Here is a 22,465-nt window from a genome sequence, read left to right on the forward strand (position 1 = left end):
CTGGGTCGTGCCTCTCAGCACAGTTTGGAAGTTCACTTATATTTATTGTAATTTCTGCTACACTGGGAAATGTTTCTGTTTACATGTTCTGTCCCCTCCCATAAAGGAAATGCTAATCTCGAAGGTTATACGTTCTATTTTCTTCCTCCTCATGGCTGCTGCCAAGATTTATATGTTCCAAGAGTTTAATAAATCGATATCAGGCTGCCCATCTCCGAATAAAGCAAGCGCATTGGTTGCCTTCAGGAATCCTGGCCTCCCACGCACCAGCCACAGCGGAACAATCTAGAAGTGCAGAATTTGTCCACGTGGAGGGCTTCTTTGTCCAGTCGGCAGTGAACGTCATCACGTGTCTCGGGGACTGGGCTTTCCTGTGTATTGGATCTAATTTCTGGTTATTTTCCCCTTTCTGGGGAACTGCCCCCCACCCCTCAGGGGGAAGGTGTTTCCCCTTCTGAGACTTTGTGGATCGGGACATGTTTTTGCCCCATTCATTCCAGTGATAATTCACTGGATGTGACACTTGAGTGCTTTCCCTCAACACTTCGGGTCATCATGCTCCCGCCTTGGACACCACGCTGACCCATCCTTCCAAGAAGTATTTCCATTCGCTTCACCATGTTTTGCATTAAAGAATCTAAGGGAGTATCTTCACAATCGATCCCATTCAGCTCTCTGAGCCCTTCAGCGTGAGGTCCGAGATCTTCTCTAATTTTCTAATTTTTAAAAACTGCCTATTTGAACATTCCCCAGTCCTCACTTCCCACCTCTTCCCACTTGGACCGCCCCTCCACCCCCCGACGTGGATGCCAACACTCGAATTCTCCGTTTCATCCTTTTCTGAGCCCGAGGGGAGACGTCTTCAAGCTGACCCTGCAGCCCGGCTTCGGCGCGTGTCCGTAACCGCCCGCCCGCCTCGCTGATGCTTCTCCTTTTGCAACCTCCATGCCGTGTTTCCGGCTGTCTGTCCTTTCTACTTACTGATTCTGGCTTCGTGTCGTTACATCAATCCTTCCCTCTTTGAACTTGGGAGTTTTAGGTTAATGGGCCCAAGAGGACATCCTTGTCGGTCCTCGTTGGTCTGGTGGGCGCGGCGCGGTCTGCCCGGTGCGTGGCCCTGTCCCTCCGATGTCGTTTTCCCTGTTACTTGTCTCCTGGACCCGAGAGTCGTGCCGCACGCGAGCACGTGCGCGGTGCGTTCATCCGGACACGCACGTGTGGAGGGACTGGGGGTGCTGCGGTGGGCTCACACGGACCCGCACGGCCGGCCACACCGGAGGCAGGGCCGGGGAGGGCGGGCGGCAGGGTTGCGCTCTCCCCAGCCCGCTGGGCCGGGGCGTCGCAGGTTGGGGACGGGGGGTGAGCTGGTGCCTGCTCCCCCCGCCTGGGCTCTCGTGCCCCGGCTGCACCCCGCCTCCTTGAGCAGACAGTCCAGAGCGGGCGTCTCCCCCGGTCCCTTCTCTGACCATGCCGCTCCTGGGCCAAGCCTGCCTGCAGCCCAGGGAGCCAGCCCCAAGGCTTCTGCTCACGCTGAGATGGTGGCCGACACGCTGCCCGCCTGAGACCGGACCCGGCACCCCTCTCCGGTGGGCTCCCGCCCCAGATGGCTCCCGCAGTCGCTCCGCCACCGCCCCCCTCCCAGGCTCGGCCTCCCGCCTGCTCTGGCCACCTCCGTCTCAGCACGCAATGATGAGGCCCTGACCCCACGGGGCTCCCTGAGTTCTTACCCACAGACCATGTACAACAGACTGCGAGTCCCATCAGTTCCTTGCTCGGAAGCCCTGGTGACCCGCTCCTGAGTCCAGACCACACACCCCTCCCCCACCCCCCCACCCCCCTCCCGGTGCTACCCCCGGGTCTGTCAGAGCCGACCTTGCTCCTGGCCCCGGGCTCAGCTGTCTCTGTCCCGGCTGCTCCGGCCTGTGTAGCCTCCTGCCGTTTCTGGGTGGTGCTGTGGGTTCAGGCCCCCCACGTGCTGTGCCCCTGCTGGAACCTTCTCCCGTCTTCCACTCCCCACTTTGTTCCTGTCTCTGCGCAAATGTCACCTCGGAAGCTTATGTTGGCCTCTGCGTCTGAAGGAGGCCCGCCCCAAATTCTTCCCAGTTTAGAAAATGACATGGTGTTTGTAGGCCACAGCAGGTGAGGTATCCAGGTAAGTAAGGGTCAGGGGCGGCCAGGGTGGCGTCCAGGCTGGTGGGCCGGAGAAGGGGGGTGCTGGCAGTGACAAGGCATGGGGCCAGCAGGTCAGGGTCCCCAGGGGCTCAAGCACATGGGAGGCGAGCTGGACGCTATGTCGTTAGTGAGGGGATGCTACTAGGGAGAGAGGAGCCCCTGACACCGGCCCGGGAAGGTCACATCAGCGAGTGTTTGAGAGGGGGCTGGGCACCGATCTCCAAGCTCCCCCGGGCTACTCAATGCGGCTGAGAAACCCCGTCCTGGGCAGGGCCTGGACTGTGGGGCTGCCGGGGCACTGAGTCACAAGGTCACAGGAGGCTGCAGGGGGGGCGGGCCGGGGGGGGGGGCGGTCCTTGAAGCCACGGAGGGATGGCAGCTTGTCTCTCTGAGGGTGGAGGTGGGGCGACTTGGACTTGACTGGGCAGGGACGGACTCCGGGTCCCAGGGACACCCCTCCCTGCAGTGAGCAGGCCGCTCCCTTGCTGAGCACGCTGCACTTTATCTGAGTGTGGAAACAGTACAGAGGGAAGGCCCCCCACCCCACCTTCTGCCTCCGGGCCCCTCCCGGGACTCGCTTTCCAGGCTCCTCCTGCAGGGTCCAGGGAGGGGCAGGGTCACTCCGGGCAGCACGGGGGCCGTCCTGGCAGGAGAGAGGGTGAACAGTCTGAGGGAGGTGGCAGCCAGCCGGACGGCAGCAGCCCCGCCCACCTGGCACCGAGGACCCGAGCCCCCAGGGTCCCCGTGCATCCAGCTGGGCCACGAGCCCCGGGCACGAACCTTTCCCCAGGATGCTGCCGCCAGGTGCCCCCGGCCCTGATCCTTTCGCCCACCCGATCCACCCTCCTGCCCTGCTAACCCCTGACTGGGGCCTCCCTGGGCTCTCCTGGCTCCCCTCCACGTGTCTCCAGGTTTGCCGGGCCCCCCAAGGCCCAGGAACCCCCACTCGTGTTCTATCCCAAGCCGCTTCACCAGCTCCTGAGCCATCTGTCCGTGCTGCACCCCCACCTCCCAGCAGCCCCCCGGGAGCTCCTCCTCCCCAAAGGTGGGGGGCTCACCCGTTCCCCCCAGGGGTCCGGGAGGCTCACTCCCTTTCAGCCGAGGGCTGCTCCTCTGACCAAGGGCGCCGGGCTCACCTGAGCGGAAGGGGGTGTGCTGGAACCGGGGTGCGTGTGGTCACGGTCTCCCTTCTCAGGGACCCTGTTCTGACTGAGGGGAGGTGGGCACCCGACCCCAAGCAGGCACGTGTCGTTGGGTCAGTGGCTAAGGTTAACTGAGGGGGGCCTCGTGACGGCACCTACAGCCTTGTCCACGAGGCTGGGTACAAAGAAGGGTATTTATCCCAAAGGCAGTGTCTGGGGCACTCTGACGGACCGTGGGGGGCAGGGCTTCCCGCAGGGGAGCCCTCTCCCCTCCCAACGCCCAGCCCAGGGGGTGAGGCAGGACCCCACAGTCCTGCCCATGGGCGGCACCACAGCCCCACCCCATCCAGGCCCACGAGCTCTGTCTCCCCTGATCAGCCTCCCATCCATCTCGGCACCTGAGCCGTGACCAGCGCCACGGCCCCAGTCGGATGGACGAACGCGTGACAAGGTCATTAGACCAAGCCTCCTGCTGCATCAGAGCAAGGAGAGAGGGAGCACGTGGGAAGGACAGGAGGGAGGGGACGGCAGGGCAGGAGGTGGCCCTAATCTTGGGCTTCCCGGGAGGAAGGGGAAGGGGGCCCTCTGAGGACCCCGGGGAAACCAGGCCGCGTCCAGTCCTGCCTTAGCGACCTCTGTGTGGGCTCAGGGGCCCTGCCTCCGCACCCCGGCCCAGGGAGGGTGCAGGGGATGCCGGGGCCACACGGAACTCCCAGCCGGGGACTGGGAGGGAGCTGCAGTTGCCCCCACACCCCCCGCAAGGGGGCCAGTACCTCCGTCCTCAGGGTGGGGGCCGTCTCGTCCTCCTCTTCCAGGGAGCCAGGCCTCACCGTGAGAGCTGGGGTGTCCGAGGGCCTGCAAGATGGGCCTGGGGGGCCTGGCGCTCTCATGGTGGAACTTTAGCACGTGAGCTGGGGAGAGGGGTGGAGGGGTGTCAGCAGGGCGGGGGGTGGGGCAGGGGGACTCCCCGCTCACTTCCCCCGGATTCACTGGGGCATGGCCAGTGCCCGCGGTCCCTTTCGGCCCGGCTGGGGTGAGACAGAGGCCGCACGGGGGTGGGGTGGGGGTGGGGTGGGGGGCTCTGGCGCCCTCGCGAGGAGGCCGCACCACTCACTCTGGATGGCAGACTCGCAGGCCTGGTTCACGAGCTGGTAGATGGTGGCCAGGGACTGCGGCTCCCCCTGCAGGGCAGATGGGCCGTGTGGCCAAGCGCCGCGCCCAGCGGCGTGGGGGCCGGTGCCTCCCGCACACCCCCAGGAAGCGCCTGGAGCCTGGACAGGGGCCTCACTCACCTTCTCTCCTCGCTCCCCTTTGGGTCCCGGCAGCCCCTGAAATAGAGGAAGAGGAGAAAAGCGGGTCAGCACGGAGAAGTCAACCCGCCTGGACCCTGTCCCGGGCCGGGAGCGGGCTGCATGCTGGGGGCCGCCGCTCCCAGGGAGCTGGCAACGCAGAGTCCCCCGCAGCTGGGACACGGGCCCGGACGCCAGCTGGGCCTGCCCGGGGCCTGCCTTCTTCCACCTCCCAGCTGAGCCCTTGCCTAGCTGTGGGACCAGGCCTGCCCCACACCCTGGGGCCCCCAGGCCCGCCCTGTTCCCTGGCCGTTCCCATCTCGGGCTCCCTCTGCTGCAGATCAGTTCCAAACCCAAGCTTCCAAAGTGGCCCTGACTGGGCGGGAAGGAGGCATTTACTCAAATTTGCTCCCCCGCCTCCCATCTTTGCTGAGCGGCTGGCCGGTAGGTGGGAAGGGGGCTTACCGTGAGCCCCACAGGCCCCGGGAGTCCTCTCTGCCCTCCGGAGCCCCTGGCCCCCGCCGTGCCCTGGAAGCCCTGCAGGGGTGCAGAGGGTGTGGCCGCAGCCTCCCCCCCCCCCGCCCCCCCCCGCCCCGGGAGGACGTGGGTCCTCCTCCCTCCAGCCTTGGCTCCCTGCGGACTGGGTCCCTGCCTCCTGCAGGCCAGGCCGGGCCTTCTCACCCGCCTCAGAGCTTGTCCAGGCTGAGTACCTAGGGCAGAGGCCCTCCCACCCCACCCCACTTGGCACTGGCCGTCTCGAGTGTGACCACTGTCACCCCCCACCCCAGGGACAGCTCCCCGGCACTGAGCCCAGCACAGACCCCGGAACCACAGGCTGGGAGGGGAGGTGCCTCTGAGCGAGGCCACGGCGAAGGAGAAGACGGCCCCGGTCATTTCCCCGCCGCCAGACTCACGCGTCCCCCCTCCTTCGGCCTACCCGGGAGCCCGGGCACTTTCCTGCCACGCGGACCGATAGTGACTGGGGCCGTGCTAACATGGCGTTTCCGACCTGCCCAGCGGAGGTGAGGAAGACCCTCGCCTGGAGCCGCCCCTGGGCACTCGTGCGCCCTGCGGAGCCCCACCAGGTTCCAGCCCAGGAGAGAGAGGAGTCCCCGGGTCACCTGCGGGGGCGGGGGCTGCAGCCACAGGGCAGGCTCTGACCTGTTCGGCCCTAGGAACTGGGGGGGAGCCTCTCAGGAGGACCTACCCTCGGGCCCGGAGGTCCAGGCAGGCCAGCACTCCCCTCCAGACCCCTCATTCCCTGAAGACAGAGGACAGGGCAGGCTAGGGCAGGGGGTGGCCTGGTGCCCCCACACGCCCCTCCCGCGGTGGCCCACGTCACCCCCACAGACAGAACCCAGCACCCAGGGACCCACACCTTTGAGCGGGGGGCAAGGCCAGCCAAGCTCAGGGCCTGCCCCCAGCCCCTGGCAGTGACCACCCTCCCCTCCCCGCTGGGGAGGCCCCTGCCCCCACAGTCTCTATCTGAGATTCACCCCCCCCCACCGCCCCCCCCCCCCCCACCACAGGCTTCTCTCCCACCTTAGGTCCCTGGAGGCCGACCTTCCCGGGAGGGCCCTGGTGACCAGGATGGCCCTAGAAGGAACAGAGACAGCTGGCCAGGCTGAGGCCCCATCCCGGAGACCCAGGTCCCCAGCCCGTGCCCTCCCTGCCCACACACCCGGAGGGCATCTGATCCCACTACCTGCAAGCCCGGGGCTCCGTGGTCCCCCTTCTCTCCTTTGACCCCTGGCGGACCCTGGAGAGGAAAGGGACTCAGTCTGTCCCAGAGGAGGGGGGAGGCAGCCGGGGGGAGGGGGAGGGGAGGCAGCACCTACCACAGGCCCCTGCACGGTTCGGCCCTGGGTCCCTGGCGACCCCTGCTGACCCCCGGGACCCTCAGGTCCCATCTGTCCAGGTGGCCCGGGCTCTCCCTGCAGACACAGGAGAGGGAGGGGCTAAGAAGGCCTCCACCGTGCCCTCAGTGGCCCCCCTGGCCCTCCAGCTGACCGTGGCAGCCAGACCCAGCCCTACAGAGATGCCCTCGCCTCACCGCCCACCCCGGGAGGGGTCGTGCTGGGACCTGCTCGACAGCCGGGGACTGACCCTGGCCACTTCTCCGGGTCACAGAGCCAGTGACCCCATTCTCCCTTCCTGACCGGGAGGGGTACAGAAAGCCCTGTGGCAGAGCTGACCTGGACAGGCCAGTCAGAGCTCTGACGCCCCAGCGCTAGGCTCCGTCCTCGCTGGAGTGTGCCGCCGGATCCCTAAGGGCCAGGGACAAACTCTTCTTCCACCGTTTGAGATTCCAGGGCAAAATCAATGCTTTCAAAGAATTTTTGTGAATTTAGCATATAAGTGTACCAAACTCCCTAAAGAAAACTGCAGACATTCTCATGTCTGAATATCAATGAGAAAATCCTAAGTAAAACGTCAGCAAACAGAACCCTGCAGCACACGAACGGGGGACAAGTACTCGGTTTAACGGGTACAGGAAGGGTTCAGTGTCAGGAATGCGCTAAAATCATTCGCCAAACTAAGAGCTCCAGGAAAAGGAATTATTTGGCTGTGTCCGGCTGAGGCAGCGCCAGATCTTAATATCCACCCTTGATTTTCTAAATCTCCTAATAAACAGGGACACCCAGAGGTGACTGTCACACAACAAAACCTATCTGTCCCCGCGCCAGCTCCACACCAGCGGGGGGCACACCGGTCACGACGCAGATCACAGACATGCGGCTAACGTCCATAATCTGTCGAGTGCTCCCAAGAATTAATACGAAAAATAACCCAGCGGCAAGGATTCCAAGGACATTTGTCAAGGGGAAAACTCCAGCAAATTCCAGCAACTCCCACAGGGTGTTGGAGCTCCTGTAGGAGAAATGCCAACACACTTCACCTGTCACATTGCTCAAGGTCAATGACGTTCGCGATTTCTGGGGTCGGGGGTGGGAAACTGGCCCCTCACTGGGGAGGGCACTTGGCTTCTGGCTGTGGGGCTCCACCCTCCGGCCCCACAGGACCCCCCACAACTCACCCTGGGGCCTGGGAAGCCCTGTTCTCCTGGGACTCCGTTCCTTCCGGGGAGGCCCTACCAGGACACAGACCGGGCTGAGCTTCCGCGGCGCCCACCCGAGGGCCCCGCAGCACTGCCCCACGGGGACTACAGTCCCCCAGTTCAGGTGGGGGAGGGGAGGGGTCTTCCAGGGCCAGGCTTAGCCCGCCCTCCCCGCCGCCCCCCACCGCCCACAGCCGCCGGGTACACCAGACCAGTTCTGGCAGGTCTCCGTTCAAATTGCGGCCCCTGCCTGGTGCGGTCCGTGGATGGCCAGGCCAGAGCCCGTGCGCTTGAGCGACGCTCCCACCACACGGGCCCCGGAGCCTCGGGGCTGGCAGGGGTGCGGGCCCCGCCCCACGGTGGGGGTCCCACAGCGAGAGCACCTGGGATGGAGGCCGCCCACATGGCTGCGACTCACTGCCAGGCCACATCGCACCCACCGGCCACCACCAGCACGGTGCCGCAGACTGACTGGGCCCCCCCCCCCCCCGCCCCCCAGGGTTGGCTCAGGGGAGGGAAGCAGAGGGAAGGAGAGGCTGGCTGGGAGGGGTCTCACGAGGCAGGGGGATGGGGCCACTGGGGGGCTCGTGAGAACATCCCATCTTGGCGCAGGCTGGCTCGGCTGCTCGGCGGTGTGAGTGAGGGGGCAGCGGGCTTTGCCAGGAGCCCAGGTCACCCGGGGAGCCGATGATGGACTCACCGGAGGTCCCTGGGGCCCCGGGGGCCCCGGGGTCTGCGAGGAACAGGCACAAGAGGAAGAGAAGGCAGGGCAGGTCTCTCCATCCTTCTGGGAGGAAGGAGACCCCACTCATTAAGTGGACCCCCACCTGTTCCTGTCTGACCTAGAGCTCGGACAGCCAGACAGCTGGGTTCCAGGACGCCGGGGAGGCTGGGAGTGAGGGGTGGGGAGCTGGTCCCTGGTGCCCTCCCCCCCCCCCCCCCCACTGCCGGCTGCTCTGCACGGGCCCTCTCCCAGTCCCTCCCAATCCCCAGCATGCCCAAGCCCCGTGTGGGTACAGTGTGAGGAGCCCTGCCCACATCTTCATGGTGCGGAGGCTGCCCGAGTCTCTGGCAGTCCCTCTGGCTTTGCTGGATGAGCCCCTTCCTTCCTGGCCAGCTGTCTACACCCAACTGCGCCCACAGAGAAGGGAAGTGGCCCCCGAGTACACAGCAGTGGCCACCCCCGCAGCTGGCGGCTTCCTGACGCACTCCAGCCTTGGCCTCCGGGGTCTCTTGCATTCAGCTGCCCAGGCCTCTGGCTCTGACCAGAGACCACCTCCTCCAGGAAGGCTGCCCTGCTTTCTCCCGGTGCCGTGCTGATGCGCCTCCTGTCTACCTCCAGACTCTGCGCCCTTGGCAGGCACTGGCCCACTTACCGATGCAGGGAGCTCACAGCACATGTCTTCCTCCGCCCAGGAGTCATTGCACACGATCTGCAGCATCTGGAGCTGGAACTATAATGCAAAGCAGGGTCGGCCAGATACGGTTGTGGTCTCTGGGGCGCCCCCTCCAGCCTGGTGCAGCAGGACGAAGCCCATGCTCACTGTGGCTGAACTGCTCCGGGGCCCGCGGGCCTTGGCCAACCGTCCCAGCATGACAAAGCCAGTAACAGGTGGGCTGCCTGCCTCCCCCATGGGCCTCTCAGCCACCTTCCGGCAGTCCACATAGAGCCTGACCTTGGAGCGGCCCACAGCCACATGCACCTGCCAGAGAGACACCACCAGGGGTTCCCCCTGCAGCCCCGCGGGGGTGAGCACCCATCTGTGCCTGCAAGGCCAGGCCAGATGGGGAAGAAAGAGCCCATTTACCTGGGGGTCAGGATCCTGACTCCATCCTGGGTCGAATGGGACACCCCCTCACTGGGCCTCAGTTTCCCCTTTGTATAATGAAGCAAACTACACGTATTGCAGACCCCTCCCAGGGATTCCTGGGACCCGGGAAGGGTTGGGATGCTCTCTGACCCAAACTAAGGCATCTGTCATAGAGGGGATCAGAGGGACAGAGGCTTGGACAGGACAAGATGACTTTCGAGGAAAGTGGGAGGGAGTGGGGGGCAGCGGACGGTCTTAGAGAAGTGCACTTTGGTCTTTCGGGAACCTTCCAGCACCTTGTGGAAGCTTCCAAAGAATATCCTCCTCACTTCGGGCAGGTCAAAGGTGACCTCTTGCAAGGTGGCCCTGGGGTCGTGGTTGAAGTAGGTCAGAGACTTCCTGCCGGCTGCAGGGGAGGGGTGAGGGACATGTGAGACCCCCCCCCTCCCAAACAGAACAGGACAGCCCCACGACAGGGCAGCATGCAAAGTCAAATGCACCCCAAGCCTTGGGGACCCGAGCTACAGACATGGCCCCTGTTTGGGACTCCTGCCTCCCGGTGACGGCGGCCCCCGGCCTGGCCTGCAGGCAGGGTTTCTCAGGACCCACAGCCCTGGGCCCACCACCCTGCCTCTGGACTGACCGTCCAGCAAGACCCCCAGGACGGGCTGGGAGTGCTCGGCCGTCATCTGCCACAGCGCAAAGGTCTCGCGGGGTGTCTCGGGCAGCAGACGCAGGAGGAAGACAACTGTGTGTTCCGGTGGGAGGGCGGCCAGGTGGACGTCACTGTTGGGACACAGGCGGGGGCCGCTGCAGGCCTGGGAGGAGACGGGGTCCCGCCATGCAGAGACTGCAGAGAGGGTTCTGTGATGGCGCTGGGCCCCTCCTGTCTCCATTCCCCAACAGTAACAAGGGGTATACAAGGGACAGAAGTGCCCCTGGGCTGGTGGGGGCTCAACAAGACGGGCCCTGAGGACGCAGCCCACAGCCCCCTGCGCCCTGAGGCCTGGCCGGGATGGAAGGCCCTGCCACAGCCAGTGTTCACGACAATCCTGGGCAGGGTCCGCCAAGACCCCATTCTCCAGGGTCTCTGCGTGGGTGGAGAGGAGGCAGGTCAAGGAGGTTCAGCAGGAGGGTCTCTGGGCCCGTTCCCCGGGGTCAGGAGCCCACAGGCAACCTTGCCCTCAGGAGTCACTCCCACTGACCTGAGCTTGTTGGGAGGGGAGTGCTCAGAGGGGTTCTGTGCCAGTGCTGGGGCTCCCAGGGCATGCTGAGGGCTGGGGAGGGCAGGGAACAGGCTGTGATCACCCAGTGAAACTGTTCCTAGAGGCCTCCAGCCTTGTTCTTTGCCCTTCATTTGCTCTTAGGATAACCAAGAGCCCCAAAGACCCAGCCCTGCCCATTCCTGCGGTTCTTTAAGTAAACTGACCCCAGGGCCTTGGCACAGGCTGTTCCTTCTTCCTGAGTGCGCTTCCTTTCCCCATTGTCTCCCTGCCCTTACTTGTTTGCCACTTTCTTGGGGAGTCTTCCCGATCCCATTACAGGGAGGGACCCTTTCTACACTTAGGAGCCCAGAGCCCCATTTGTGGCAGCGATCATGTGGGCGGGGGGCACCTGTGCTGGGTGACCTCACCTGGGGTGGATGATCACATCTGGAGTGGGGGCCACCCCAGCAGAAACATCTGCCCCCACCTCTTGGGCTGTGAGCTCCAGAGGGCGGACAAACATGAAGCGCCCAGCGTGAGGGCCCTGGGACAAGGCTGTCATTTGCAGAAAAGGGGTAAATCACAGGAGAGCTGCCCCCACAGTGATTAACAACGGTGGTGGCATCCAGGGAGGGTTTGCTCTGAGAGTCGGAGCGTAAGCCTCGGGCTCGAGCCCCACACTAGAGCTTGGACAGGCGGAAAAGCCAGGCTTCGGCCACCCACACAAACGTGAAACCTGTATGCCGCCTAAAGGAGAAGTTAACACAGGAACAGATCGGGGCCTGGGTGGCACAGGGAAGCCATGAGTTCAGGGGTGAGGCCGCGGCCGTGCCTGCTGCACCTGCTGTGCCCGCCGGACTGGGGAGAAAGCCCTGAATCTTAGCAGCGTTGGCCGAGTTTTGCAAAATTATCTATTTTGTATTTTTCAAATTTCCATTACAAAGCATACGACTGCGTTGACGATTTACAACATCCTAACTTAAGAAGAGGTTTTGCTGTGTGTGTCACAGTTGTGATTTTGATTCAAGATCTCTCCACAAGCAGGGGAGGGCGGCTGTTAGACGTCAGGAATCACGCGGCCTTTTTCGTGCTCACATAGCAGCCGCTTGCTAAAACCAGGCATCTGCCTGACCGGAGCCCACACGGGAGGCAGGGCTTCCCAAGGAGAAATATGGGGGCCACTGTGCGGAAGTCTGCAAGTCTGATCTATGCCCGGGCCACACGGAACAGAACCCACTCGTGGCCTCATTCCACCCATGCAAGATTTGTTCAGTTGGAAAACCCTGCTCGCCGGGGAGGTGGGGGGGTGGACGTCCGCCTGGTTGGCTCCGGGGGACCGAGCGGCAGGACCTCCCCAGGACCCACCCCACTGTGCAGCTGCCCCCCATCTCGGGCCGCGGTCTGTCCCCTGTCCTCCCACCTGGCCCGGCGCGTCAGCTGGGCATCCTTGAAGAGTGTGAAGGTCCTGGCGCGGCCGAATGCCGAGGGCTCCATGGCGACACCGCGGATGGACGCATACTCCTTTTCCACCAGACCAAAGGCCGCCATGAGGTCAAAGCCTGGGACAGGCAGCAGCACCAGGGGACGATCAGAGACGAAAGGTGAGGGCCGGAGGGGCAGGACACAAAGAGAAGGCAGCAGGAGTCAGGGGAGAGGAGAGGGGGCGCAAAGACAGGACGCCCATCGACGGGAGGAAGGTGATCAGGGGGCCCACAGGTGGATGCGTACTCGGGGCACCCACCCACTGGCCTCCCCCTCTGGTGCACAGCCCCCGACCTCCCGGCAGAGGCGAGGGTGCACAGGGGTGGGTCACACCGCCCGCCCCGGCCCGGCGGGCTCCCAGCGTCTGCACCTTCTGTGACGCTAAGGGCACAAAGTGAAGGGGAAATCTTATTTGCTGGGTGCTCAGCGCAGCCACAGGCCTGGGGCAGGAGGGGGGGCAGGACAGAGAAGCCTCAGCGCCCCGCCAGAAGTGGCCCCACCTCGCAGCTCATGGTGGCCCCCGAGGGACGCTCGGCCCTGGAGACACAGGCCTCCACCACCCCCGCTCTGCACGCCTGTGCCTGACCGCAGGTGGCTCTCACGTTGGCCCCGAGTCTGGGAGCGTCTCAGACCCACGAAGCACTAAAGACGCTGTGTGAGCCCCGTGCTCGGCCCCTCACCCGGCTCGAGTCAGCAGAGAGCCTCGAGGAGGCCACACAGGACCCAGGGCTTTGTCTGTCCTGCCGTGTCCCAGCTGTGACCGTGGACAGGCCTCAGCAACCTCGATGGTGAGGCAGGAATAAAGCTCTGGCCAGCCTCATCCCCACTCTCCCCTGCACAGGTGAGACTGGGGCCTCCAACGACCACAGGACCTTGTTTCTTGTCACTGCCCCTTCGTGGCGGGTGGGGTCCCAGGCCACCCTCCTCAGACGGTTGTGAGAGGAGGGGGGGACAGGTGGGGGGTGTGGAGGGTCAGCTGTCACACAAGGGCAGGCCTACCTGAGAGAGAGCCATCTGGGCTGAGGGCGGGGCAGGCTGCTGGGAGGCAACAAGGAGTCGGTCAGGGCCAGGCTGGCACGAGGTCCCACCCCACCTGGGGAGCGCCCTGCCCTGAAGTCCACAGATGCCCTAGAGATGCTGGTCTTCAGTCTGTGGTCTCCACGCCTCAGGGAAGGATGGACATGATGTCCCGCTCCCTCGGGGACCTCACTTCCACCCCCTGCAAGACAGCACGCACCCAGGGGTGCTCCCACTGGGCACCAAACCCTGAGGGTACTGGCCACCCGATGTGCCCCAGGTGGCAGGGCCAGGGAGACGGACACACCGACCTGGGGACACCTCAACTGGGGGACATGCCAACCTGGGGACAGGCTGACCTGGGGACATGCCGACCTGGGGTCATGCCGACCTGGGGACACCTTGACTGGGGGACATGCCAACCTGGGGACAGGCTGACCTGGGGACATGCCGACCTGGGGACATGCCGACCTGGGGTCATGCCGACCTGGGGACACCTCGACTGGGGGACATGCCAACCCGGGGACATGCCGACCTGGGGACACGACTGGGGGACATGCCAACCTGGGGACAGGCTGACCTGGGGACATGCCGACCTGGGGTCATGCCGACCTGGGGACACCTTGACTGGGGGACATGCCAACCTGGGGACAGGCTGACCTGGGGACATGCCGACCTGGGGACACGACTGGGGGACATGCCAACCTGGGGACAGGCTGACCTGGGGACATGCCGACCTGGGGTCATGCCGACCTGGGGACACCTCGACTGGGGGACATGCCAACCTGGGGACAGGCTGACCTGGGGACATGCCGACCTGGGGTCATGCCGACCTGGGGACACCTTGACTGGGGGACATGCCAACCTGGGGACAGGCTGACCTGGGGACATGCCGACCTGGGGTCATGCCGACCTGGGGACACCTCGACTGGGGGACATGCCAACCCGGGGACAGGCTGACCTGGGGACATGCCGACCTGGGGACACGACTGGGGGACATGCCAACCTGGGGACAGGCTGACCTGGGGACATGCCGACCTGGGGTCATGCCGACCTGGGGACACGCTGACCCAGGGACACACCGGCCAGGTCCCTGGCTGTGCAGGGTTCCTCCGCTGCCAGGGGCACAGTGGGTGCTTAGAAGTTGTTCACGAGCCAGTAAAGGCACCACTGAGTAGGGAGACCCCCATCCCCAGAGGCATTCAAGCCAAAACTAGATGGCCCTATGGAGGGGACACAGAGGGAGACTGGAGTGGCCCAGCTGAGTGGCCTCAGTGGGCCCTCTGCTCTGCAGTGTGTGACCCGGTGTCCTCAGCTGGTCCTGCCTGTGGGTGGCCATCCCCCAGGGCCGACTGAGGCCACATCCCTGTACTCCGTGCATCGAGGGAGGTCAGCCCGGGCCCCTCGCCTGCCCTGTCTATGAGGTACAGCCAGCTTGCCCGGGACTCCTGCCGGGCTGGACGCTGCCTGCACCCCCAGACGCAGAGATGGGACAATTACGAGCCCGTTCCCCAGCTTTGAGCATTGCTGGCAAGGTTCCAACCAGGAGCCCCCAGCCACATCAGCCTGCATGCATTGCATTGACCGGCATGGTCCGAACCCCTGGGTTGGTGTTTGTGCTGTCCAATGGGGGCAGGTTCCATGAGAACCCTGATTGTCCTTCTGTTAGTTCGGCAGTGTTCGGCACAGCCTGGGGCAGGACTCCAGCAAGGAGGCCCACGGGTTCTAGGCTCCCAGGGGCCTGGCTGGGTGTGGGGGTCTGGGGTCTTGGCTGGGGCCTGGCTGGGTGTGAGGGTCGGGGGCCTGGCTGGGGCCTGGCTGGGTGTGAGGGTCGGGGGCCTGGCTGAGGCCTGGCTGGGTCTGGGGTCCTGGCTGGGGCCTGGCTGGGTGTGAGGGTCGGGGGCCTGGCTGGGGCCTGGCTGGGTGTGAGGGTCGGGGGCCTGGCTGAGGCCTGGCTGGGTCTGGGGTCCTGCCTGGGGCCTGGCTGGGTGTGAGGGTCTGGGGCCTGGCTGGGGCTTGGCTGGGTCTGGGGTCTTGGCTGGGGCCTGGCTGGGTCTGGGGTCTTGGCTGGGGCCTGGCTGGGTGTGAGGGTCGGGGGCCTGGCTGGGGCCTGGCTGGGTCTGGGGTCCTGGCTGGGGCCTGGCTGGGTGTGAGGGTCTGGGGCCTGGCTGGGGCTTGGCTGGGTCTGGGGTCTTGGCTGGGGCCTGGCTGGGCGTGAGGGTCGGGGGCCTGGCTGGGGCCTGGCTGGGTCTGGGGTCCTGGCTGAGGCCTGGTTGGATGTGAGGGTCGGGGGCCTGGCTGGGGCCTGGCTGGGGCCTGGCTGGGTCTGGGGTCCTGGTTGGGGCCTGGCTGGGTCTGGGGTCTTGGCTGGGGCCTGGCTGGGTCTGGGGTCCTGGCTGGGGCCTGGCTGGGTGTGAGGGTCTGGGGCCTGGCTGGGTCTGGGGTCTTGGCTGGGGCCTGGCTGGGTGTGAGGGTCTGGGGCCTGGCTGGGTCTGGGGTCCTGGCTGGGGCCTGGCTGGGAGTGAGGGTCTGGGGCCTGGCTGGGTCTGGGGTCCTGGCTGGGGCCTGGCTGGGTCTGGGGTCCTGGCTGGGGCCTGGCTGGGTGTGAGGGTCGGGGGCCTGGCTGAGGCCTGGCTGGGTCTGGGGTCTTGGCTGGGGCCTGGCTGGGCGTGAGGGTCGGGGGCCTGGCTGGGGCCTGGCTGGGTCTGGGGTCCTGGCTGAGGCCTGGTTGGATGTGAGGGTCGGGGGCCTGGCTGGGGCCTGGCTGGGGCCTGGCTGGGTCTGGGGTCCTGGCTGGGGCCTGGCTGGGTCTGGGGTCTTGGCTGGGGCCTGGCTGGGTCTGGGGTCCTGGCTGGGGCCTGGCTGGGTGTGAGGGTCGGGGGCCTGGCTGGGGCCTGGCTGGGTCTGGGGTCCTGGCTGGGGCCTGGCTGGGTGTGAGAGTCTGGGGCCTGGCTGGGTCTGGGGTCCTGGCTGGGGCCTGGGTGGGTCTGGGGTCCTGGCTGGGGCCTGGCTGGGTCTGGGGTCTTGGCTGGGGCCTGGCTGGGTGTGAGGGTCGGGGGCCCGACTGGGGCCTGGGGGTCTTGGTGCCCACTCACCCGTGTGGCCTATGGCAGACACAGTCCTGCTCTCCCCCGCTCCATAGACCGCGGAGACCAGGACCCTGTACTTGCTGGCCGCCAGCAGGTTGGGGAGCGTCACGTGATTGCTGAGTCCTGGAACAGAGATCTGGGGTGGGGCGGGGGGTGGGGGACACGGTCACCTAAGCTGCCCCCTCTGGAGCATCTCTGCTCTCGCTTGTCTGCATCCGTCACAGAGGGGCGACCGCCCTCAACACACAGGGCGGCTGTGTCTCCCCCGGGACCCGGGGGCGCTCGATGGGCCGTGGCCTCCCTGCTCGGCTGAGACCCACCGACTTCTCGGGCCCCGAGCCCGAGGCTGGCGCATAGGTGAGCCGGTAGTGGAGGACGTGGCCGCTCGGAGGTGTCCAGCTGACTTGCAGGCTGTCGGGTGACTTGGACGCCAGGGCCAGGTCAGAGGGCGGGCTCCGGTGCGCTGTGAGGCAGGCGCCACCCTGGGGGCTCAGGCCGGGGCTGGAGGATGGCCGGCATGCCCCGCGGGGGTCTGTCCCTGCTCCCCCCGCCCCCACCCTCCCACCACGTCCTGCGGCGCAGACGGGACCACTGGGCACCGGGTCAGCTCCAGGACAGTCCTGAGCACTCTGTCATACCAGGTAACCCGAAACTTTGGCTGCCCCTGAACACCTGCCTGGAGGGCTCGGGGGAGCCCGTGGACCCAAGTGGTCAGGCCAGAGGGTTGGGGGACTCAGGGAGCTGCCGGTCAATGGCTCTGGAGCTCAAGGCCCTGGGCCCCTGGAGCTGGGAGGGTCCAGGGTCCCTCTGGGCTGCTCCTGCTCCTTGCACGGCTGGGGGGCAGAGCGGCGGTCACCTACGGGGGGTGTAGCGGAGGGACACCGGGTCGCTGCGGGCCCCATCCCTGTAGTAGGCCAGGATGGTGATCTCATACTCCAAGTAGCTTCGTAGGCCAGGCAGGACTGCCACGTCCCGGTGCCCTGGGACAGAGATCTATGGAGAGGAGGGACAGGCGTCCGTCCCGCGAAGAGGTGTCCTCTCCCTGGGGCTCGGCTCACAGGCCGCGGGCAGGCAGCCGTCCCCGGGACGAAGCACGAGGGCCTGAGCCCTCCCGGAGCCCGGCTTTGGGAGATGGTCCTCCTCTCCCCGGCCCACACCTCGTGGGCCTTCCCGTCTCCCAGGGGCGTCCACTTGATCTGGTACACAAGGACGCCGGAAGCCGCGGCGGCCGTCCACTGCAGTCGAACCTCGTCCCCAGGGAGCTCTGTCACCGAGAGCTGGCTCGGGCTGGGGACTTTCCCTGGAAGACGGGGCAGGGAGACTGAGGCTGGGGGGACGGGGCCTGGAGAAGCAGATGCCGTGAGGAGGTGGCCTCCACACCCCTGCCCCTCAAGACTCATCAGAAACATCCTAACGCACCCGGGAAGGAGATTTCACCGATGCAGGACCACGCTTGGGGGTGACTGCCCCATGGGGGGCAGAGGGGATTCCCAGACCCCACCCAGCAGCCATGCCCACATTTTCCCCCTTTGCCCAGGACCCGGCTGCAGGCTGGGCATGAGCCCTGGTTCTAGAGGTGCCCGGAGTCGTGCCCTCGAGGGCCCTACACCCCGTCGTCACACCTGTCCAGGCACGTGTGCCCCTCGCTCAGCACCGCGCAGGGCAGCTATGTGTTGCTGTGAACCATCCGTCGGGTGGAGGTGTGGAGCGGCCTGGGGGCCCCAGGCAACCGCAGCCCACTCACGCGTAGTCAGGCGGCCGGTCAGCACGGAGGAACTGCCCCCGGGGTAGAGGCAGGTGACGCGGACAGAATACGCCGTGGAGGAGGACAGAGGGCCCACGGTGGCCGAGGTGGCGTTGCCGGGAGCCTCCACCTGTGAGGCACGTGGGTGGAGGCCTGGAGCCAACTGCCCCTGCCAGGGAGGAGACCCCGGCCTGGGACCTGCCAGCGGGACGGCCCATGACGGCCCCGAGTGGGGGAGTGAGTGTGCACTGGGAGTGGGGAGCCCAGCACACGTGGGGCCTCCCGGGGCCTCCCCCCCCGCCCCCCCACCCCTAGAGAGTCCAGCCAGCCTGTCAGGACAGCACGAACCCTGCACACCTCATCACGGGCGTCATTTAGGTGTATGGGTCCAATTCCTGGCCTCCCACCGGTCTCCCCCCACCCCTGCAGAGTGGCCCCCAGGTGGACATGGTCCGTGCCGCTCCTCAGCAGGCCAAGGCTGGCGCCCGGGGGCCCAGCAACACCCAACAACTGTGAATGTGGGGGTGGAGGTGCTGAGGGTGCTGGGCCCCCCCCACCCTGTTCACCTCATTCCCGCTGGACACCAGGCCCCCCAAGGGCCCCCGGGCAGGAGCTGCTCTCACCTCCCCTGAATGGCTGCCGTCACTGGAGGCAAAGCTGATCCTGAACAGACGCACGGGCTTCGAGACGCCCTCCCAGGAAACACGGGCTGAGTCGTGACTCACATCCGAGAAGCTGAGGTGTCCGGGGGGCGCGAGGGTGGCTGCAGAGCACGTCGAGGCCTCAGGGACCAGCCAGCACCATGTCCCCAAGTGTATCGGGGTGGGTGGGCAGGGGCTAGGGCTGCTGGGGCCACCAGAGGGGTCTGCGGTCCCCCACCTGGTGGAAGGCTGGGGGGAGCCAGAGTGGGGCATTTGCCCGGTGGACGGGCACTCACAGGTCCTGGCGCGGATGCCCCGAGCCTCACTGGCCTCGGCCCCTTGCAGGCTCTGTACCCAGACATCATAGTCCCTGCCGGGCTCCAGGCCATCCAGCAGCACCTCGGGCTGCCCCACCCGCACCTGCGGGGACGTGGTGCTCATGCTGGCCCTTGCCCGCCACCCTCCCCACCCCACCTGCCCCCAGCCCCGGGCACCCTCCTCCGCCTCCCCTTCCGGCTGGCCTCGAACCTCTCTCCCCTCCTCTTGGCTCTTGGCGGAGGCCGACAGGCACCTCACCAGGTACCGTGTGGCCCCGGCCGACGGCTGCCAGGTGAGGCGGATGGTCCTGGGTGTCACTGCGGCCAGGGCCAGCGCCTGGGGCGGAGGCAGAGGCGCTGGGGGAAGGCAGAAAGGAAGAGAGCAGCACTTTCCAGGAAGCACGCACGCGAAAAGGAGGCCCCTCGCTAGAATAACCGCGGGGCTGGGTCAGCGCAGACCTTGCGAAGGGGCCGCTGGAGGCAGGTGGGAAGAAAGGCCCACAGACCCACATTTCACTTTGGGCCGAGTCTCCAGCTCACAGCTCTGGGGAATCACAGCCGCCTGGTGTGTTTCTGTTTAAGGCTACCTGCCCTGAGGGTGGGGAGGCCAGGGCCCCTAGGTTAGCAACCCCTTAAAGACGCCCTGCGCTGAATGGTCCCACCGACACAGAAGGTCCAGAAATGGCCAATCCATGGAGGCAGAAAGCAGACTGGAGTCACCAGGAGCTGGGGGACTGGGGGCAACGGCCAGGGGCACACAGCTTCTTGCAGGTGAGGACAACGTTCTACAGTGGACTGTGGTGACCCTCAGGGGCCAGACCAACAACCTGAGGAGTCTCACACTTGTGAGTTGCACGACATGTGATTCGTTTCCCAATAGAGCTGTTAAAGGGGGCTCATGGCCGGCCAGGTAGGACGGGAGCTCCGTAAAAGGTTTGAGCAGCTCAGAAGAAGACACTGAGGGTCAGAGAGGCCCAGAGACTGGGCTGAGGCTGGGCCTGCCCATGGCATCACCCTTGCTGGTATGAGGCTCCAAGGGGAGGCTGCAGGTAGGGTAGCCCCCGAGCCCCAAGCCCGTCCGGCTCCACCCCACCCACCTGTGGTCACGAGGCGCCTCAGGCCCTCTCCGAACCCAGCCCGGAGGACAGGGAGCACAGACACCAAGTACTGCGTGCCGGCCGTCAGGTTGTGAAGCTCCGTGGACGAGGCGGGCCCCTCCACCACAACCTACAACAGGAGCCTCAGTGGAGCCGGGGGTGGGCGCAGGGGGTGGGCACAGGGGGCACAGGGGGTAGGCGCAGGAGGCGCACGCAGGGGGCGCAGGGGGTGGGTGTAGGGGGTGGGAGCAGGGGGTGCAGGGCAGGGGATGGCCACAGGGGGTAGGCGCAGGGGGCGCACGCAGGGGGCGGGTGTAGGGGGTGCGGCGGGTGCAGGGCAGGGAGACAGTCAGCTCCGGTGGGGGCTGTGGTCAGTCCTTGCTTCCCACACGGCTGCACCCCCGGCCCCGGCCACCGGGCGGCCATCAAAGCACCCCACGCGCTCCACCTTCTGCCCCCGGCCACCCGAGCCTGCCCTCGGGCTCCGGCTCCGTGGCCGCTGCGGGTCTGGCGGGACCACCCTTGCCACGCTTTCTCCGTGATGGCCGTGTCACGTGTGGCCCTGACCGGAGCCCCGTCTCACCTCCTTGGGGGCGCCACCCCTGGAAGGCTGCCACACGATCCGATACTTGAGGGGCAGCTGGGGGGCTGGAGTCCAGGACAGGTGGACGCTGGAGGAGGTCACCTGGGTCACGACCAGGCTGGTGGGAGTGAAGAGGGTGTCCGGGGAGGAGGGGCTGCCCGCTGTCGATGTAACTGTGGGACGGGGGGAGAGTGGCCAACAGCCCAGCGGGCAGCCTGCGTTACCCGCTCCCCCTGCCCTCCCCGGCAGGCACTTCCGGGAGGGGCAGGTGTTGTCCTGGCTGCAGACACCCTCAGAGCCCCGAGACCCGAGGAGAGAGGGAGCGCAGGGCGTACCCCGGAGGGGCCGCAACCGCCCTGCCCCTTTGCCCGAAGCGGGCGGGCAGGGCCGGGCAGGGCTGCAGCCAGCCAGGGGGGCCCTGCCCTGCCACCGCCACCCGCCGCTCACCCGGGGCCCTGCTCCTGCCCTGGACCTTGTGGCAGACGAGGCGGCTGAGCAAGCCGGCCAAGGTGCCCAGCTGGGGAAAGTCCTGCACGTTGTGGACGGTGATGTCCAGCGGCCGGGACGCCAGGAGCTGTAACTCGGCCTCGTCCGCGTTCTTCACGCCTGTTCACAGGGTACGGCGGTGAGGACGCCCCGGCCCCGCCCACCAGGCGCCGTTGCCCCATCTTACAGCCGAGACCGCCGGGCCCCTGGCCTGAGTCGCCCCGCAGTTCGAGGGGCCTTCCCAAGCCCCGTACCCAAGATCCTGCGGGCCCCAGAGCCGGGTCACCTGCCAGGCCCCCCCGAGAGACTGCAGCTGGGCGCTGCTGCGGGTGGGGCTGGACCCCCGGAGGCCCCTTGCGGGCTGTGCCCTGCTTGCCTGGGTCTCTATGGGGTCTGGGGCCGGGAGGGAGGCCAGCGTGCTTTCCTCAGAGTCCCACAAACCCCCAGACCTTCCCGTGAACCTGGGGCCTGGGACACACCTGCCTGAGGGGGGCTGGGGCACCAAGGAGGCCCACTGCCCCCAGGAGCCCCCCGCACCCGCAGTTCCTTTCTCGAGGGACAGAGGTGATAACTGACCGGTGGCGTGAGCAGAACAAGGTCGCTGGGGGTGCTGGGCGCCCGTGGAGCCCAGAGCACGGAGCGCACGCGGCGGGGCAGGTGCCCACAGGGTGTGCAAACCGGGAGCCCCACGTCTGCACGCCCCCTTGAGCGCCCGCGGGTGCGCAGCTCCTCGAGCAGGGACTGTCCTCCCTGTGGCATGGGCGCCATGAGACCTCCAGCCCGGGTGGACAAGTAGGGGTGCAAACTGACCCTGCGGCCGGGGCTGCCACGCCGTGAGAACCCCAGCAGGGGGCCAGGGGCCACTCACCCACAGCAAAGATGTCAACACCCAGGTCCTTGAGGGCACGGCCAGCGGCACGGGCGTCATCTTGGGACTTGCCGTCCGTCACCAGAATCACCACCGTGGCCGCCTCTGGACGGGGCCCCGCCCCCGGCCGCAGGTTCTGCTCCAGCACGTGTGACAGGGCCAGGCCTTGGGCACAGCGGTGGTAAAGGGCATGCGGCCCCAGGCGCCCCTCCTGGTGCCCTCCTTGCCCGGTGCCACCCCACCGGCCGCCGACCCCAGCACAGTGCCCGCTGAGTCAGTCCTGGCCCCTCCAGGGGGAGGGACACCCAGAGGCAGGGACCACCCCCTTCCCTCAAAGCACCGCGAGACCCAGGGTCTGCCCGTGGGAGACGGCAACCCCCGTTTTCATCACAGGTCAGCAAGGAGAGATTTGCTTTTTACAAAGGTGTGACTCAGGCTCAGCGCCCACATAGCACTTGGGTGGA

At 66.3% G+C, this 22,465-nt stretch overlaps 1 protein-coding gene across 9 annotated transcripts in view; it reads right to left on the reverse strand.

Annotated features, from left to right (window-relative positions):
• Window positions 1-2,658: 2,658 nt before the first annotated feature.
• COL20A1 (collagen type XX alpha 1 chain) overlaps window positions 2,659-22,465 on the reverse strand; it is a 30,001-nt gene continuing 10,194 nt past the window's right edge. For 2 of the 9 annotated variants that reach the window (XM_047851139.1, XM_047851137.1), the window contains 30 exons: window positions 22,002-22,166; window positions 21,095-21,253; window positions 20,648-20,820; window positions 20,065-20,194; window positions 19,179-19,324; window positions 18,947-19,070; window positions 18,633-18,772; window positions 18,010-18,139; window positions 17,423-17,565; window positions 17,126-17,258; window positions 16,586-16,728; window positions 16,272-16,401; window positions 13,159-13,197; window positions 12,098-12,236; window positions 10,116-10,258; window positions 9,769-9,878; window positions 9,206-9,364; window positions 9,038-9,115; window positions 8,362-8,448; window positions 7,641-7,694; window positions 6,442-6,537; window positions 6,309-6,362; window positions 6,146-6,199; window positions 5,811-5,864; window positions 5,069-5,140; window positions 4,607-4,642; window positions 4,429-4,495; window positions 4,088-4,225; window positions 3,231-3,308; window positions 2,659-2,815 (listed from right to left, as the gene is read on the reverse strand). In XM_047851139.1, coding sequence (XP_047707095.1) covers window positions 2,790-2,815; window positions 3,231-3,308; window positions 4,088-4,225; window positions 4,429-4,495; window positions 4,607-4,642; window positions 5,069-5,140; window positions 5,811-5,864; window positions 6,146-6,199; window positions 6,309-6,362; window positions 6,442-6,537; window positions 7,641-7,694; window positions 8,362-8,448; window positions 9,038-9,115; window positions 9,206-9,364; window positions 9,769-9,878; window positions 10,116-10,258; window positions 12,098-12,236; window positions 13,159-13,197; window positions 16,272-16,401; window positions 16,586-16,728; window positions 17,126-17,258; window positions 17,423-17,565; window positions 18,010-18,139; window positions 18,633-18,772; window positions 18,947-19,070; window positions 19,179-19,324; window positions 20,065-20,194; window positions 20,648-20,820; window positions 21,095-21,253; window positions 22,002-22,166 — 3,200 coding nt within the window. In that variant the 3' untranslated portion in view covers window positions 2,659-2,789. Of the gene's footprint in view, window positions 2,816-3,229; window positions 3,328-4,087; window positions 4,226-4,428; window positions 4,496-4,606; window positions 4,643-5,068; window positions 5,141-5,810; window positions 5,865-6,145; window positions 6,200-6,308; window positions 6,363-6,441; window positions 6,538-7,640; window positions 7,695-8,361; window positions 8,449-9,037; window positions 9,116-9,205; window positions 9,365-9,768; window positions 9,879-10,115; window positions 10,259-12,097; window positions 12,237-13,158; window positions 13,198-16,271; window positions 16,402-16,585; window positions 16,729-17,125; window positions 17,259-17,422; window positions 17,566-18,009; window positions 18,140-18,632; window positions 18,773-18,946; window positions 19,071-19,178; window positions 19,325-20,064; window positions 20,195-20,647; window positions 20,821-21,094; window positions 21,254-22,001; window positions 22,167-22,465 lie in introns of those variants that run through there. The other 7 variants (XM_047851141.1, XM_047851140.1, XM_047851146.1 and 4 more) reach the window with 7 other exon arrangements.

The sequence above is a fragment of the Prionailurus viverrinus genome, chromosome A3 (assembly GCF_022837055.1).
Source record: "Prionailurus viverrinus isolate Anna chromosome A3, UM_Priviv_1.0, whole genome shotgun sequence".
NCBI lineage: Eukaryota > Metazoa > Chordata > Mammalia > Carnivora > Felidae > Prionailurus > Prionailurus viverrinus.